The 18,864-nt window shown below is 45.5% G+C and overlaps 1 protein-coding gene across 2 annotated transcripts in view; it reads left to right on the top strand.

Moving 5' to 3' along the window:
* Window positions 1–3,633: 3,633 nt before the first annotated feature.
* Window positions 3,634–18,864, top strand: part of DECR1 (2,4-dienoyl-CoA reductase 1) — a 32,697-nt gene continuing 17,466 nt past the window's right edge. For both annotated transcript variants that reach the window (XM_038745775.1, XM_038745776.1), the window contains exon 1: window positions 3,634–3,734. In XM_038745775.1, the coding sequence (XP_038601703.1) occupies window positions 3,681–3,734 (54 nt within the window). In that variant the 5' untranslated portion in view covers window positions 3,634–3,680. The remainder of the gene's footprint in view (window positions 3,735–18,864) is intronic.

Below are 18,864 nucleotides of genomic sequence, written 5' to 3'. Positions count from 1 at the left end.
TTGGGAAGGACAAGTCGGCAACAGAGACGGTCCCTACCCAACAACGGGCTCATAGTCTAGAAGGGGGAGACGGACAACAAAACAAAACATGTAGACAGGTGTCAAAACCGTCAGAACGAATAGAAATATAGCTATATGCACATCATTAACAAAAGAAATAGAATTTATTGAGCGCTTACTGTGTGCAGAGCACTGTACTAAGCGCTTGGGAAGGACAAGTCGGCAACAGATAGAGACGGTCCCTACCCAACAAGGGCTCACAGTCTAGAAGCTAGGCTGCCCACCACACTGCCCTTTCTTGCACTTGGGAGTTGGGGCACCACGATGAGGGTTCAAACTGCCTATTGGTGGGGTTGGAATAATAACAATAATAATAATAACAATAAAATAATGGTACTTGTTAACTGCTTACTATGTGCTAGACACTGTTCCAAGAGCTGGGGTGGATACAAGCAAATTGGATCGGACACAATCCCTACCCCACAGGAGGCTCAGAGTCTCAAACCCTTAAGCGCTCAATAAATATGATTGAATAAATACAGCTATGAGTCTATTTATTTATATTGATGCCTGTCTACTTGTTTTGATGTCTGTCTCCCCCCTTCTAGACTGTGAGTCCGTTGTTCGGCAGGCATTGTCTCTGTTGCCGAATTGTACTTTCTAAGCACTTAGTAGAGTGTTCTGCACAGAGTAAGCGCTCAATAAATACGATTGAATGAATGAATGAAACCCCTTTTTCCAGATGAGGTCACTGAGGCCCAGAGAAGTGAAGTGACTTGCCCAAGATCACACAGCAGACAAGCGGGGAAGCTGACTCCCAGACCCAAGGTCTAGAACAGTGCTTGGCACATAGTAAGCGCTTAACAAATACCATCATTATTATCCACTACACCATGCTGCTTCACAAGAACAATAACAACAATAATAATATTTATTAGGCACTTGCTATATGTCAAGCACTGTATAAAACGTTGGGATAGATGATACATGCTCCATTGCTTGTCAGCTGTGTGACTTCTGGCAAGTCGCTTAACTTCTCTGGGCCTCAGTGACCTCATCTGGAAAATGGGGATTAAGATTGTGAGCCCCGCATGGGACAACCTGATCACCTTGTATCCTCACCAGAGCTTAGAACTGTGCTTTGCAAATACCAAAATTACACAGCTTAACAAATACCAAAATTATTATTATTATGCTAATCAGATTCCACATGGAGCTCACAGTTTAAATAGGAGGACCGACAGGAATTGAATCACCATTTTGCAGTGGAGAGAACTGAGGCCCAGAGAGGTTAAGTGACTAGCACAAGGTCACACAGCAGGTATGTGGCAGAGCAGGATTAGAATCCAGGGCCTCTGAATCTTAATCCCACATACATTCCGCTGGGCCATGCTGGTTTCCAATGGGTGTTAGAAGGCCCATGAGCTTCCTATCAGGGCCTTGGCAACCGTGGGCCGTATTTTACATATTTACTATTTCTTGTACATATTTAGTATTCTATTTATTTTGTTAATGATATAGCTATAATCCTATTTATTCTGTCGGTTTTGACACCTGTCTACATGTTTTGTCAACTGTCCACATGCTTTCTTTTGTTGTCTGTCTCCCCCTTCTAGACCGTGAGCCCGTTGTTGGGGAGGGACCGTCTCTCTATGTTGCCAACTTGGACTTCCCAAGCGCTTAGTCCAGTGCTCTGCACACAGTAAGCGTTCAATAAATACAACTGGATGAATGAATGTCTTTTGTTGTCTGTCTCCTCTTTCTAGGCTGTGAGCCCGCTGTTGGGTAGGGACCGCCTCTCTATGTTGCCGACTTGGACTTCCCAAGAGCTTAGTCCGGTGCTCTGCACACAGTAAGTGCTCAATAAATACAAGTGAATGAATGTTTTGTTTTGTTGTCTGTCTCCCCCTTCTAGGCTGTGAGCCCGCTGTTGGGTAGGGACCATCTCTCTATGTTGCCGACTTGGACTTCCCAAGCGCTTAGTCCCGTGCTCTGCACAGCGTGGCTCAGTGGAAAGAGCTCGGGCTTTGGAGTCAGAGGTTATGGGTTCGAATCCCAGCTCCACCACATGTCTGCTGTGTGACCTTGGGCAAGTCATTTAACTTCTCTGAGCCTCAGTTACCTCATCTGTAAAATGGGGATGAAGACTGTGAGCCCCCCGTGGGACAACCTGATCACCTTGTAATCTTCCCCAGCGCTTAGAACAGTGCTTTGCACATAGTAAGCACTTAATAATGCCATAAAAAAAATACGAGAGCCCCCTTGTCCCCCTCTGCATCCCCCCAATCTTACCTCCTCCCCTTCCCCACAGCTATGTATATATGTTTGTACATATTTATTACTCTAGTTATTTATTTATTTATTTATTTTACTTGTACCTATCTATTCTATTTATTTTATTAGTATGTTTGGTTTTGTTCTCCGTCTCCCCCTTTCAGACTGTGAGCCCACTGTTGGGTAGGGACTGTCTCTCTATGTTGCCAACTTGTCCTTCCCAAGCGCTTAGTACAGTGCTCTGCACACAGTAAGCGCTTAATAAATACGATTGATTGATTGATTGAATGAATGAATGAATGAATGAACTCCCCCTGTTCTCCCGTCACCCCCAGGGCCCCGCCCTCGGAGAGGCCACGCCCATGATGACGTCACTGACACACACACACACCCCCTCCGCCCACTGCTCCACCAATCCCCTTCCGACACGCCACCAACTCCGGCCACGCCCTCTTACGTCACACAACAGGCCCCCGCCCACAACCCCACCCGCGTCCGCCAATCCCTCTCCCGCCCCAGGCCACGCCCCCTCACTGGCCACGCCCCCGACCGCCCGCGGCCTCACCCAATCGCCGTCCGGCCCGCCGGCCCCTCCCCTCCCCAGGCCCCGCCCCCTAACAAGATACGTCCCGTAACAGGCCACGCCCCGACCGCCCCCCGGCCTCACCCAATCGCCGTCCTCATCATCATCATCAATCGTATTTATTGAGCGCTTACTATGTGCAGAGCACTGCACTAAGCGCTCGGGAAGTGCAAATTGGCAACATCTAGAGACAGTCCCTACCCAACAGTGGGCTCACAGTCTAAAAGGGGGAGACAGAGAACAAAACCAAACATACTAACAAAATAAAATAAATAGAATAGATATGTACAAATAAGATAAATAAATAAATAGAGGAGTAAAAAATATGTACAAACATATATACAGGTGCTGTGGGGAAGGGAAGGAGGTAAGATGGAGGGATGGAGAGGGGGACGAGCCCTCCGGCCTCACCCAATCGCCGTCCTGCCTCCCGGCCCCTCCCCTTCCCAGGCCCCGCCCCCTAACAAGCTGCGTCCCTTAACAGGCCACGCCCCGACCGCCCCCCCCGGCCTCACCCTATCGCCGTCCGGCCCTCCGGCCCCTCCCCTCCCCAGGCCCCGCCCCTAGCAACCTACTTCCCTTAGCAGGCCACGCCCCGACCGCCCCCCGGCCTCACCCAATCGCCGTCCGGCCCTCCGGCCCCTCCCCTCCCCAGGCCCCGCCCCCTATCAAGCCACGCCTTCTAGCAGGGCACGCCCCCGACCGCCCCCCGGCCTCACCCAATCGCCGTCCTGCCCTCCGGCCACGCCCCCACAGGCCACGCCCCCTCACCAGGCCCCGCCCATCGTTCGGTCGGTCCGGGGGTCTTCGGTGCTGACGCGCGATGGGCTCCTTGGCGGTGAGAGCCGGGCGGGCCCGTGGCTGCGCCCCCTGGCGGGTAAGTCGGACCCCTGCCTCCCCCTTGGCGCCCCCCCCCCCCCCCCCCCCCCCGTCCGCGTGGCTCAGTGGAAAGAGCCCGGGCTTTGGAGTCAGAGGTCATGGGTTCAAATCCCGCCTCCGCCAACCGTCAGCTGGGTGACTTTGGGCAAGTCACTTAACTTCTCTGTGCCTCAGTTCCCTCATCTGTCAAATGGGGATTAAAACTGCGAGCCCCTCGTGGGACAACCTGATCACCTTGTAACCTCCCCAGCGCTTAGAACAGCGCTTGGCACATAGTAAGCGCTTAACAAATACCATCCTTATTATTTTTTTAGACTGGGAGCCCACTGTTGGGCATCTATTCTATTTATTTTATTTTGTTAGTATGTTTGGTTTTGTTCTCTGTCTCCCCCTTTTAGACTGTGAGCCCACTGTTGGGTAGGGACTGTCTCTAGATGTTGCCAACTTGGACTTTCCAAGCGCTTAGTACAGTGCTCTGCACACAGTAATTGCTCAATAAATACGATTGATGATGATGATGATGACTGTCTCTATATGTTGCAAACTTGTACTTCCCAAGCGCTTAGTACAGTGCTCTGCACACAGTAAGCGCTCAATAAATACGATTGATTGATTGATCCCGGGGCTCAGGGACCGTCTCTCGATGTGGCCGACTTGGACTTCCCAAGCGTTTAGTACGGTGCTCTGCACCCAGTAAGCGCTCAATAAATACGACCGAAGGAAGAAGAAGAGCCCGGCCTTGGGAGTCACAAGTCGTGGGTTCGAATCTCGACCCCGCCCCCTGTCAGCCTGTATCAATCAGTCAATCAATCGTATTTATTGAGCGCTTACTGTGTGCAGAGCACTGTACTAAGCGCTTGGGAAGTACAAGCCGGCAACATATAGAGACAGTCCCTACCCAACAGTGGGCTCACAGTCTAGAAGGGGGAGACAGAGAACAAAAGCAAACATACTAACAAAATAAAATAGAATAGGTACAAGTAAAATAAATAAATAAATAGAGTAATAAATATGTACAAACATATATACATATATGCAGGTGCTGTGGGGAAGGGAAGGAGGTAAGATGGGATGGAGAGGGGGACGAGGGGGAGAGGAAGGAAGGGGCTCAGTGTGGGAAGGCCTCCTGGAGGAGGTGAGCTCTCAGGGTCTTGAAGGGAGGAAGAGAGCTAGCTTGGAGGATGGGCAGAGGGAGGGCACAAATCACTTCTCCATGCCTCAGTTCCCTCAGCTGGAAAATGGGGATGAAGACTGTGAGCCCAATGTGGCACAACCTGATGACCTTGTATCCCCCCCAGTGCTTAGAACAGTGCTTCACACCTAGGAAGCGCTCAATAATAATGATAATAATGTTGGTATTTGTCAAGCGCTCCATATGTGCCTAGCACTGTTCTAAGCACTAGGGTAGATACAAAGCCATCGGGTTTTCCCACGTGTGGCTCACAGTCTTCGTCCCGTTTTACAGATAATAATAATAATAATAATGGCATTTATTAAGCGCTTACTATGTGCAAAGCACTGTTCTAAGCGCTGGGGAGGGTACAAGGTGATCAGGTCATCCCATGTGGGGCTCACAGTCTTTATCCCCATTTTACAGATGAGGTAACTGAGGCACAGAGAAGTGAAGTGACTTGCCCAAAGTCACACAGCTGAAAAGTGGCAGAGCCGGGATTTGAACTCTCGACCTCTGATTCCAAAGCCCGGGCTCTTTCCACTGAGCCACGCTGCTTCTCTAATGAGGTCACTGAGGCACGGAGAAGTTACGTGACTTGCCCAAAGTCACATTCATTCATTCATTCAATTGTATTTATTGAGCGATTACTGTGTGCAGAGCACTGTACTAAGTGCTTGGGAAGTCCAAGTCGGCAACATAGAGAGACGGTCCCTACCCAACACTGGGCTCACAGTCTCACATCCCTGGGCTTAGTGGCAAGAGCCCGGCTTTGGGAGTCACAAGTCGTGGGTTCGAATGTCGACTCCACCCCTTGTCAGCCTTGTGACCATGGGCAAGTCACTTCTCCATGCCTCAGTTCCCTCAACTGGAAAATGGAGATGAAGACTGTGAGCCCCATGTGGCACAACCTGATGACCTTGTATCCCCCCCAGCGCTTGGAACAGTGCTTCACACATAGGAAGCGCTCAATAATAATAATAATAATGTCGGTATTTGTCAAGCGCTCCATATGTGCCTAGCACTGTTCTAACGCTAGGGTAGATACAAGGTAATTGGGTTTTCCCACGTGGGGCTCACAGTCTTTGTCCCCATTTTACAGATGAGGTCACTGAGGCACGGAGAAGTTTCGTGACTTGCCCAAAGTCACACAGCTGACATGTGAGGGAGCCGGAATTAGAACCCACGACCTCTGACTCCCAAGCCCGGGCTCTTACCACTAAGTCACGCTGCTTCTCCACAAATGCCATCACCATCATTGATGGTGAGAGCTGAGAGTTCACCTCCTCCAGGAGGCCTTCCCAGACTGAGCCCCCTTTTTCCTCCCCCCCATCCTCTTCACCTCCTTCCCCTCCCCACAGCACCTGTATATATGTTTGTACAGATTTATTACTCTATTTATTTTACTTGTACATATTTACTATTTATTTTGTCAATGATGTGCTTCTAGCTTTGCTTGTATTTATTATGATGACTTGTCACGTGACCACATGTTTTGTTTTGTTGTCTGTCTTCCCCCTTCTAGACTGTGACCCCGTTGTTGGGTAGGGACCGTCTCTATATGTTGCCAACTTGTACTTCCTAAGCGCTTGTACAGTGCTCGCACATAGTAAGCGCTCAATAAATACGATTGAATGAATGAATGAATGATTATTATTATTATTATTATTATTACGGAGGGAAAGGGGGGCTTCATAAAGTCAGTCAATCACTCGATCGTATTTATGGAGTATTTACTGTGTGCAGAGCACTGTACTAAGCGCTTGGGAAAGTGCAGCATGCCTTAGTGGAAAGAGCGTGGGTTTGGGAGTCAGAGGACGTGGGTTCTAATCCCAGCTCCACCGCTTGTCTGCCGTGTGACCTTAGGCAAGTCACTTCACTTCTCTGGGCCCCAGTTCCCTCATCTGTAAAATGGGGATTAAAAATGTGAGCCCCACATGGGACAACCTGATTACCCTGTATCCACTCCAGCACTTAGAACAGTGCTTGACACATAATAAGCACTTAAATACCATCATTATTATTACAGTACAACATTACAACAATCATGTCCCCTGCCCACAACGTGCTCACAACCCACCCAGCCTCCCTGCCTGCTTATCATCTCTTCTCTCTGAGACCAAGATTATTCCTGCTGCCGCTGGCCAAAGCACAATTATTATTATTATTTTTTAAAGACATTTATTAAGCACTTACTATGTGCAAGGCACTGTTCTAAGCGCAGGGGGTATACAAGGTGATCAGGTTGTCCCACAGGGCGCTCACAGTCTTCATCCCCATTTTACAGATGAGGGAACTGAGGCCCAGAGAAGTGAAGTGACTTGCCCAAAGTCACACAGCTGACAAGTGGTGGAGTCAGGATTCGAACCCATGACCTCTGACTCCAAAGTCCATGCTCTTTCCACTGAGCCACGCTGCTTCCCTGATGTTATTGATGTATATAATTATTGATCACGTACTGGATGCAAATCAACAATAGTAATAAATGGTAGTTTTTATAGTATTTGTTAAACATTCACTAGATGCCAGGTAGTGCACTAAGCGCTGGGGTAGGTACAAGCTAATCAGGCTGGGCACAGCCCCTGTCCCATGTGGGGTTTATGGCCTTAATCCCCATTTTACAGATGAGGGAACTGAGGCCCAGAGAAGGGAAGTTTCTTGCCCAAAGTCACACAGCTGACAATTGGCAGAGCCGGGATTTGAACGCATGACTTTTGACTCTCAAGCCCGTGCTCTTTCCATTGAGCCATGCTGCTTCTCTGCCGGGGTAAGAACGCAGGCCCATCTGGCTCCCGGACCCATCTTCAATCAGTGGCCGTGCAGGTCATGCTACTTCTCATAAATTCTTACGACATCCCAAAGCACTGTTTTAAGAGCTGGGGTAAATACAAGCAAACTAGTTTGGACATGGTCCCTGCCCCAGAGGAGATTCACTGTCTTAAAGGGAGAGGAAACAATATTTGTTATTATTAACAATAACATTGTGGTACTTGTTAAGCATTTTCTATGTTCCAGGCACTGTACTAAGTGCTGGGGTAGATACAAGCAAATCGGGTTGGACACGGTTCCTGTCTCAGGATGGGCTCACAGCCTTATTCTCCATTCTGCAGATGAGGTAACAGAGGCCCTGAGAAGTTAAGTGACTTGCCCAAGGTCAAACAGCGAACAAGCGGTGGAGCCCGGATTTGTTGAGGGTGTGAAGAGCACTGTATTAAGCAATTCAGAGTGTTCATGACCCCCTCAATCCCCACCCTCCAGTCAGTCTATCCTTGTCCCCCTTTCCCAGCAACACTCCTTCTCCTCCCTCCATCCAACCCCCACCACCCCTCAAGTTCCTAAGTTCCAGTTCTCTCCTTGACCCCCTCCAATCTGGCTTCCATTCCCTTCATTTTACAGAAACTGGCCTTTCAGAGGTCACGAATGATCTCCTTCTTGCCAAATCCAACAACCTCTACTCCATCCTGTTCCTCCTCTGCCGCTCAGCTGCCTTCGACACCATCGACCACCCCCTTCTCCTGGAAACATCGAACCTCAGCTTCACTGACACTGTCCTCTCCTGATTCTCCTCCCGTCTCTCTGGCCATTAATTCTCAGTCTCCTTTGTGGGCTCCTCCTTTGCCTCCCACCCCCTACCAGTTGGGCATCCCTCAGGGCTCAATTCTGGGTCCCCTTCTATTCTCCTTCTACACCCACTCCCTTGAAGAACTCATTCACTCCTATGACTCCTAGAGAAGCAGCATGGCTCAGCGGAAAGAGTACGGGCTTTGGAGTCAGAGGTCATGGGTTCAAATTCCGGCTCCGCCAATTGTCAGCTGTGTGACTTTGGGCAAGTCACTTAACTTCTCTGAGCCTCTGTTCCCTCATCTGTAAAATGGGGATTAAAACTGTGAGCCCTACAGGGAACAACCTGATCACCTTGTATCCCCCCAGCGCTTAGAATAGTGCTTTGCGCATAGTATCATCATCATCATCAATCGTATTTATTGAGCGCTTACTATGTGCAGAGCACTGTACTAAGCGCTTGGGAAGTACAAATTGGCAACATATAGAGACAGTCCCTACCCAACAGTGGGCTCACAGTCTAAAAGGGGAAGACAGAGAACAAAACCAAACATACTAACAAAATAAAATAAATAGAATAGATATGTACAAGTAAAATAAATAAATAGAGTAATAAATATGTACAAACATATATACAGGTGCTGTGGGGAAGGGAAGGAGGTTAGAAGTTTGTTAAGTTAGTAAGCACTTAACAAATGCCATTATTATTATTATTATTATGACTTCCAACTACCATTTCTATGTGGATGATTCCCAAATCTACATCTCCAGTCCTTCTCTCTCCCTCTCTGCAGTCTCGCATTTCCTCCTGCCTTCAAGACTTGGATGTCCTGCCGTCACCTCAAACTTTGCACGTCTAAAACTGAACTCCTTACCTTCCCAACCAAACCTTGTCCTTCCCCTGACTTTCCCATCACTGTAGACAGCACCTCCATCCTGCCTGGTTCACAACCCAAACAACTCTGGTTCACCAAGGATAACCTTGGTGTTATCCTTGATTTCCCTCTCTCATTCAACCCATATTCAGTCCATCGCTAAATCACATTGATTCGACGTTCACAACATCACTAAAGGCTGTCCTTTCCTCTCCATTCCAAATGCTATCATGTTAATCCAAGCACTTATATCCTTGTCCCTCCTTGAATACTGCATCGGCCTCTTTGCTGACCTCCCTGATTCCTGTCTCTCCCCACTCCAGTCCATACTTCACTTGCTGCTCACATCAAACGTTCTACAAAAATGTTCTGTCCATTTTTCCCCACTCCTCAAGAACCTCCAGGGGTTTCCTCTCCTCCTCTGAATTAAACAGAAAGTCCTTTCCATCAGCTTTAAAACACTCAATCACCTTGCCCGCCCCCCCCCCCCACTCTCCTCAGTTCCCTTCTAAGTCGCCCTGACTTGCTGTCTTTACTCAGCCCTCCTCCCAACTCCACAGCACTTATAGACACACCTGTAATATATTTATTTGTATTCATGTCCACCCCGTCCCCCCCAGACTCTAGGCTCATTGTGGGCAGGGAGTATGTCTGTTATACTGTTACACTGTACTCTTCCAATCACTTAATACAGTACTTTGCATGCAATAAATGCTCAAAAGATCAGAAGTGGAAGTTGGGAGAATGGGGCACAATGAATAGGTTAAATTGAGAGGAACAAAAAGTGGGAACTTGGGTGCAGTGGGAAGCAGCATGGCCTCGTAGAAAGGGCCCAGTCCTGGGAGTCGGAGGACCTGGGTTCTAATTCCGGTCTACCGCTTGTCTGATGTGTGACCTTGGGCAAATCCCCTCACTTCCCTCATCTGTTAAAACATGGTTTAGGTCTTACTCCCTGCTGTTTAGACCGTGAGCCCTGTGTGGGACAGGGACTGTGTCCAACCTAATTATCTTTTTTCTACCCCAGTAGTTAGTATAGTGTTTGGTATGTAGTAAGCATTTAAGAAATACTATAATAATAGAAATATCAGTACCATAATAATAACAGTAATAAGTATAATAAAAATAACAACACATACCGTAATAATAGTAGCAACTGAGTGGAGTTGATGGAGTGTCTCAAAACCAATAGTTTAGAGTTTCTGTTTGATGTAGGGAAGAATGGGTAACCTTCAAAGACTTCTGAGGCGTGGAGAGACATTCCACTCCAGACATTCCAGACCACCATTTTAAGAAAAATGATATGGGTAGGAGGATGAAGGATGGATTGAAACTCTTGTTTGCTGTGAGACCTTGGGCCAAGTCACTTCACTTCTCTGTGCCTCAGTTACCTCATCTATAAAATGGGGATTGAAACTATGAGCCCCACATGGGAGAGGGAGTGTGTCCAACTCGATTTTGTTGTCTCCACCCCAGCGCTTAGTACAGTGCCTGGCAAATAGTAAGCGCTTAATAAATACCATTTTAAAAAAAGAAAAAAAGTGAGGAGGCTGATATAATAGGCTGCATCAGCAGTGTACTGAGTGCTTGGGAAAATGCAACAGAAGCAAATGACACTTTCCCTATGTATAAAAATATTATGCTCTTATTGGGAGACACACTTAAAAATATATAGAGGTGGAATCGGAATAAATGACTGAATGTTCAGTTGAATATACGTATTATTATTATTACATTATTATTACTGTGGTATTTGTTTAGCCATTACTATGTCCCAGGCACAGTTCGAAGTGCTGGGGTAGATACAAGTAAATCAGATTGGGTACAGGCCTGCCCCACATGGGGCTCACAGTATGGGGAAGCAGCGTGGCTCAGTGGAAAGAGCCTGGGCTATGGAGTCAGACATCATGGGTTCAAATCCCGGCTCCGCCAATTGTCAGCTGTGTGACTTTGGGCAAGTCACTTCACTTCTCTGTGCCTCAGTTACCTCATCTGTAAAATGGGGATTATGACTGTGAGCCCCCTGTGGGACAACCTGATCACCTTGTTATCTCCCCAGCACTTAGAACAGTGCTTTGAACATAGTAAGTGCTTAATAAATGCCATTACTATTATTATTATTATTATTATTTTGTGGGAAAGCAAGCATTGAAGCCCCATTTTACAGATGAGGAACCTGAGGCCCAGAGAAGTTCAGTGACTTCCCAAGGTCACACAGCAGGCAAATGGCTGAGGCAGGATTAGAACCCAATCCCCCAACTCCCATGTCCATGTTCTTTCAACTAAGCCACACTGCCCCTCATGTACTCAAGTGCTGAGAATGAGTTTATTATGTGCCTACCTACTGGATGTCGTCGTGGGATTAATACAATTTACAGAGCTGGACATTAACTGGGGAAGACTTGCAGAAGGATGTGGGATTTTAGGAGGGCTCTAAAGATGAGATCTACGGTCTAACGGATTTGGTCGGGGAGGGTTTCCTGCCCCAGGGAACAGTGTGCGAAAGGAGAAGGAGACCGGGAGAGTTGAAAGGGAAGACTACCTTGGGAGGTGTGGAGAGGATGAGCTGGGGAGTATCAGGTGAAGAGCTAAGATGTAAAATGGGGAGAGGAAAGTTTTGATTTCATTGGAAGGATTAAGCTGACAGCTTGTGCAGGTTATTCAGGGCCAAATGAAATCTGAGGAGGACGCTTAACGCTTATTTCCACATAGCAAACCCTGTGAAGGCCAGAGGCAGCTTATCGTTTCTTCAAAACGAAAATCATTAGGGTTAGTTAACCTTTGTTAAAGAGCATCATCCATTTTGAATGTGTAAATTTTAGGTGGGGGGGATTTATTTTAATCCCCCGCTCATTCAGTAGCATTTATTAAGCACTTCCAACTTGTAAAGCACTGAACCGAGTTCTGGGGAGAAGTCATGGTCACTGAGACCTTGCCCCTCTCCCACAGTGGGCAACACATAGAGAAAGAAGCATCAAGAAGACAGACCAAAGTTCACAATTCAGAAGTAAATGAAAAATGTAAATGAAAAATGTAGCAGTTTATTTGTACTTGGTGGGCAACACCCCCCCACCCCCGACTCCTCATCCCTCCCGGGTCAATCAACCAATTGCAGTTATTGAGCGCTTACTGTGTGCAGAGCACTGTACTAAGCGCTTGGGAGAGGACACCATAATGATTGACACAATCCCTGCCCACAAGGAGCCAAACTGCTCCACCATTTCAAACTGTGGGGTGATGGGTTTCAACCTGCCTTTCCACTATTGTGGAGATGGTAGGCCTTCTCTCCCACTCTGTTGTGGGGGGCTACCCCAGGGCTGCCTTTGCACCCCACCTCACCATAGCTGCATAGCTCCATATCTCCTCCAAGAGACTTTGCCTAAGCCCTCATTTCCTTTTCTTCAACTCCCTTCTGCGTTGCCCTGACTTGCTCCCTTTATTAACCACCCCTTAATAAGAATTGTGGTATTTGTTAAGCGTTTACTATGTGCCAGGCACCGTACTAAACACTGGGGTGGATACAAGCAGCGTGGCTCAGTGGAAAGAGCACGGGCTTTGGAGTCAGAGGTCATGGGTTCAAATCCCGGCTCCGCCAATTGTCAGCTGTGTGACCTTGGGCAAGTCACTTAACTTCTCTGGGCCTCAGTTACCTCATCTGTAAAATGGGGATGAAGACTGTGAGCCTCTCATGGGGCACCCTGATCACCTTGTAACCTCCCCAGTGCTTTGCATATAGTAAGCACTTAATAAATGCCATTATTATTACTATTATTATTGTTACAAGCAAATCAGGTTGGGCGCAGTCCCTGTCCCACATGGGGCTCACGGTCTCAGTCCCCATTTTACAGATGAGGTAACTGAGTCATAGAGAAGTGATGTGACTTGCCCTAGCTCACACAGCAATCAATCAATCAATCGTATTTATTGAGCGCTTACTGTGTGCAGAGCATTGTACTAAGCGCTTGGGAAGTACAAGTTGGCAACATTTAAAGACAGTCCCTACCCAGCTGTGGGCTTGGTGGTGGAGCTGGGATTAGAACTCAGGTCCTTCTGACTCCTAGGCTCATGCTCTAACCACTAGACCACGCTTCTTGTCCACTCCTTCCAACCCCAAGTACTTACGTACATATCAGTGATTTATTTATGTATACAAATGTCTGCCTCCCCCACTAGACTGTTAGCTTGTTGTGGGCAGGGAATGTGTCTGTTATATTGTTCTATTGTACTCTCCCAAGTGCTTAATACAGTGCTCTGCACACCGTAAGCCCACAATAAATATGATTGACTGACTCCAGGTGCAAGAGCACCCAACACTATATGTGCAAGCTTCAGAGGGAATGGGGATGGCCTTGGTTTAACATAGTTTTGGGGAGGGGAAATTATCTCTCTTCCACTTCTTGGGTGGCATCTGGTGGTCCAGGATGGGTTCCTTGGGAGGGAAAACCTTGGAGGGAAACTTGTCATATGTGAAGTGGGAGGCTGTTCCAGGAACATCATGTTTTCGTGGATAAATACAAGTTATTGCAGTGCAAAACCTGATTTGAATGTGGTCGTTACCATGGGCAAAGAGGAAAACCTAATTTTTAGAAATTGCCTTATTGATTTCCTGGCTCCGGGGGTACGGCGCAGAAACATGATAGTTTAATTATAAAGTCAAAAATGCTGTCTACCATAAATTCCTGTCAAGGATGTTGATTTCAAAAGTTTAAAACCCTCACAATCTGGTGCATGGAACTGAAGACGGTCAGCATTAACGGTGTCAAGCAGGAGGGAAAGATAATCACTAAAATTCAAACAACGAGAGCATTGGGGTAGATCCATCTTAATCAGTTTGGACACTGTTTCTGTCCCACATACGGCTCACAGTCTTAATCCTCATTTTGCAGATGAGGTAACTGAGGCACAGAGAAGTTGAGGTGCCCAAAGTCACGTAGGAGACAAGTGGCAGAGCTGGGGATTAGAACCCAGGTCCTTCTGACTCCCAGGCACATGCTTTATTCATTAGGCGAGACTGCTCGTTTAATTGCAGGACATTGAACCTTAGTACAAATTAATGACTGATAACCATCTACAGTTATAACGTTTTCAACAGCAATAAAATTAGGACTAGTTCCCACTAAAGCTCCAACAGTGAGCCTGCTATATTTTAAAAATCCCAAACCAGGTATTTCTCCACTTCCAGTGATATTAAGTGCTGTAATCAAGAGTGCATGAAGATAAAATTCCATTTATAAAGAAAATATCAGTAGGAGTTTCTCCCCCGCTCACATACACACTCATTCTACACACTTAATGAACTGCTTTGAAAATAACTTTGCCATACATTCTGGTTTAATTTGAAAGAAGTGGGAGGAAAACCCATGCTGGGAGGTTTGGGACGCCTACAAATGGCTAAGTATAATCTCTACTGCAAAATTATGAAGTAGAAAATAAGGACATTCGGAGGTGTAAGAGGAACATCTAGGTCACTAAGTCCCCAGAGAAATCAATCTTAGTGTGAGAACCACTTAAAAAAAAACTTAAGGAAGAACTGATTTATGGAGAGAACACAGAAAGAAGCAAAATTTAGAAAGATTGTGGTTTTTTTAAGTCAAATTCTATCATATGACAATGGCTAATCTACCTTTTCTGTATTTTCTGGTAATAATAATAATAATAATGGCATTTATTAAGAGCTTACTATGTGTAAAGCACTGTTCTAAGCGCTGGGGAGGTTACAAGTTGATCAAGTTGTCCCACGGGGGGCTCACAGTCTTAATCCCCCATATGAGGTAACTGAGGCCCAGAGAAGTTAAGTGACTTACCGAGTCACACAGCTGACAATTGGCAGAGCCGGGATTTGAACCCATGACCTCTAACTCATTCATTCATTCATTCAATCGTATTTATTGAGCGCTTACTGTGTGCAGAGCACTGTGCTAAGCGCTTGGGAAGTACAAGTTGGCAACATATAGAGAAGGTCCCCACCCAACAGCGGGCTCACAGTCTAGAAGGGGGAGACAGAGAACAAAACAAAACATATTAACAAAATAAAATAAGAGTACGTACAAATAAAATAAAGAGTAATAAATACGTACAAACATAAATATATATGTATATATGTTACATATATATGTATATTTGTTATATATATGTATATTTGTTATATATATATGTATACATTTTACGTATATATACAGCCTGGTCTCCAAAGTCCAGGCTCTTTCCACGGAGCCATGCTGAGCCATGCTGCTTCTCACACTGCCGGTACTTTGAGCTAAAGCCAGGGAAATAGAGTGGCAATCTGATTTGGGGTAAAGAGACCAGATCTGGATTTTATGAAGCCTGTGTTCTAAGCCCAGCTCTCTCACTGGCCTGCTGAAAGTCACTTAATTTCTCTGAACCCAAGTTTCTTCTCCCCTCAAATGGGGATTAAGAGCCCCTGCCCCTCTCCTCATAGGGCTGTGCTGAAGATAAACTGAGTCTTGTTTTGAAAGTGACCGTGAGCCCGTTCCTGGGGTGGGGTTGTCTCTATTTTTTGCTAAATTGTACTTTCCAAACGCTTAGTACAGTACTCTGCACACAGTAAGTGCTCAATAAATACGATTGAATGAATGAATTTGAAAAAATAACTGCTATATAATGGAAGTTCCCATTGTTATAAATGTTTGCTTTTTAAATTCCTTTCCAACGTACAAATTTTGCAGCATACCAATGGCCTTTCTGCGTTACACTACTTAGGCCATTATTGTTGGACTAGTATAGTTAAATGTGCACATTGTTTAGAAGAAATTTGAAAATAAAGTTCCCAAGTCAGTGTTATTCTGTTTCTTTACTACTTTAGAATTGACTATTCTCAGGCATCCCACCTTCCCTGCAATCTCGGAAAAAAAAAGACAACCCTCACCTTGCCACTCCAGGTAACAGTGGGACAAGATAAGGAGAAAGATGACGTGGCTACATACTGTGTCCTTGCAGGTCTCAATCATAGTAGTAGCAGTAATCCTATCAATCAAAAGTATTAATTGAGCACTGGACTAAGTGTTAGAGATAGTATAAGCAGCGTGGCCTAGTGGATAGAGCACAGGCTTGGGAGTCAGTAGGACCTGAGCTAGCTTGTACCCGATTCCCCCTTATCCCACATCATTGCATGAAATGACCCAGCAGCAGACACATGGGCCAGTGGAAATTGCACAGGTTTGGGAGTCAAAGGACCTGGATTCTAATCCCAGCTCTGCCACTTGCCTGCTGTGTGACCCTGGACAAATCACTTAACTTCTTTGTACCTTAGTTTCCTCATCTGTAAAATGGGGATTTAATACCTGTTCTCCCTCCCCCTTAGACTGTGAGCCCCATGGGGGATAAGGACTATGTCCAATCTGCGTATACTGTATCTTCCCCAGTGCTTAGTTCAGTTCTTGGCACATGATGAGTGTAATAACTACCAAAATTATTACTCTTTTTATCTGGGGCCTTTTATGTATTGCAAGAGAATAGGCTAAAAAATAATTCTTTTAGAGTGTGGCCCTCTGCATATCCATGGGCTGGTTATATTGTAGCTTTAAAATTGAGAGTTTTTCTCTGAGACTGGCCTTGGGGAAAAGCAAAAATCATTTTCAAACACCTAGAAATTTGCAAAACATTGCTCTTTTAAAGCCATTGACCCAGGGTCTGTCTCTCTGCTAAAATTTCTATTTAATTTTAAATGTTACCTTTCATTCATTCATTCATTCATTAGTATTTATTGAGCGCTTACTGTGTTCAGAGCACTGTACTAAGTGCTTGGGAAGTACAAGTTGGCAACATGTAGAGACGGTCCCTACCCAACAGCGGGCTCACAGTCTAGAAGGGGGAGACAGACAACAAAACAAAACATATTAACAAAATAAAATAAATAGAATAAATATGTACAAGTAAAATAAATAAATACATAGAGTAATAAATACGTACAAACATATATACATATATTCAGGTATATATATACCTTTGGAAGCTTCACTAACTTTTAATTGGTTACCATGGAGAAAGTTACTTTCTTTTTGCAAAGTGGTACCCCTGGAGTCTTTAGAATTAATGCAGCTTCCAAAGTGTCCTCTCATGATAATAATAATGATAATGATAATAATAATAGCAGTAGTGTTAAGCAGTTGTGTAATAATAATAATAAAAATGATGGTATTATTAAGTGCTTACTATGTGCAAAGCACTGTTCTAAGTGCTGGGGAGGTTACAAGGTGATCAGGTTGTCCCATGGGGGGCTCACAGTCTTAATCCCCATTTTACAGATGAGGTAACTGAGGCACAGATTAGTTAAGTGATTTGCCCAAAGTCACATAGCTGACAATTGGTGGAGCCAGGATTTGACCCCATGACCTCTGACTCCAAAGCCTATGCTCCTTCCACTGAGCCACACTGCTACCAAGTACTGTACTAAGTGCTGGGGTAGATACAGTCCCTGCCTCATAAGGGGCTCAAAGTCTCAGTAGGGGAGAGAAGAGATATTGAATCTCCATTTTACAGATGAGAAAACTGAGGCACACAGAAGTGAAATGATTTGCCCAAGGTCGCAGAGCAGGCAAGTGGTGGAACTGGGCATGACTCAGTGGAAAGAGCACGGGCTTGGGAGTCAGAGGTCATGGGTTCTAATCCCAACTCTGGTGCTTGTCAGCTGTGTGACCTTGGGCAAGCCACTTAACTTCTCTGTGCCCCAGTGACCTAATCTGTAAAATGGGGATGAAGACTGTGAGACTCACGTGGGGCAACCCGATCACCTTGTATCCTCCCCAGTGCTTAGAACAGTGCTTCACACATAGTAAGCGCTTTACAAATGCCATTATTATTATTATTTTAAAACCCAGATCCTCTGACTCCCGGGCCCAGTGCTTCTCTCTTCCAATTAACAACTAGCTTAGGCCTGGGGAAAAGGATAGGTTGCATTTTGTTCTTCAGTATTTGACTTTAAATATCACTTTTTGTATAAGTTATGTTAGTTGAACTCCCAGTAGAAGGTAACACGGCATTGTAGCCAATTGTTTTTTTACTGTAAACATTACTGTCGAAAAATAAACTTTTGGTGACTATATAAATATGACTCATGGCTGTTTGATGAAAAAAAACCACTTTGTTGGAAATGGAAGTATGAAGTGCACTGGTAACAGCCAAACATACCATAAGGTTTGGAAAGAAGATTGATTTTTCTAGTTCAAGCTGTTTTTATTTTTCCTCTTTTAAAAAGACATATTTTTCAGTTATGAATTTATTAGAAAACTAAATGAGTGTATGCAAATATGAATGAAACAATTTTTTAAAATTTCAGGTTGAACTGTAAATCTATATAAGGATGGATGATTGGCACCTTTTGAAGATTTGTTTTATTACACCATAGCCTTATAACTGGGAGAAGTCAGACCAGTTATTTATAATATTTGTTTTGCTACTTGTACTGCCCGAGGCAAAGCTAAGTGTATTGAAATTGCACTGTGATATATATTTTGTTGAAAAATTAAACTCAAGGCAGAAATATTTTAGTCATGAGAAAAATTTCT

Source organism: Tachyglossus aculeatus, chromosome 4 (assembly GCF_015852505.1).
Source record: "Tachyglossus aculeatus isolate mTacAcu1 chromosome 4, mTacAcu1.pri, whole genome shotgun sequence".
In the NCBI taxonomy this organism is placed as follows: domain Eukaryota; kingdom Metazoa; phylum Chordata; class Mammalia; order Monotremata; family Tachyglossidae; genus Tachyglossus; species Tachyglossus aculeatus.
The sequence above is the reverse complement of the archived record's forward strand: the minus strand, read 5'-3'. Positions and strand labels throughout refer to the sequence as shown.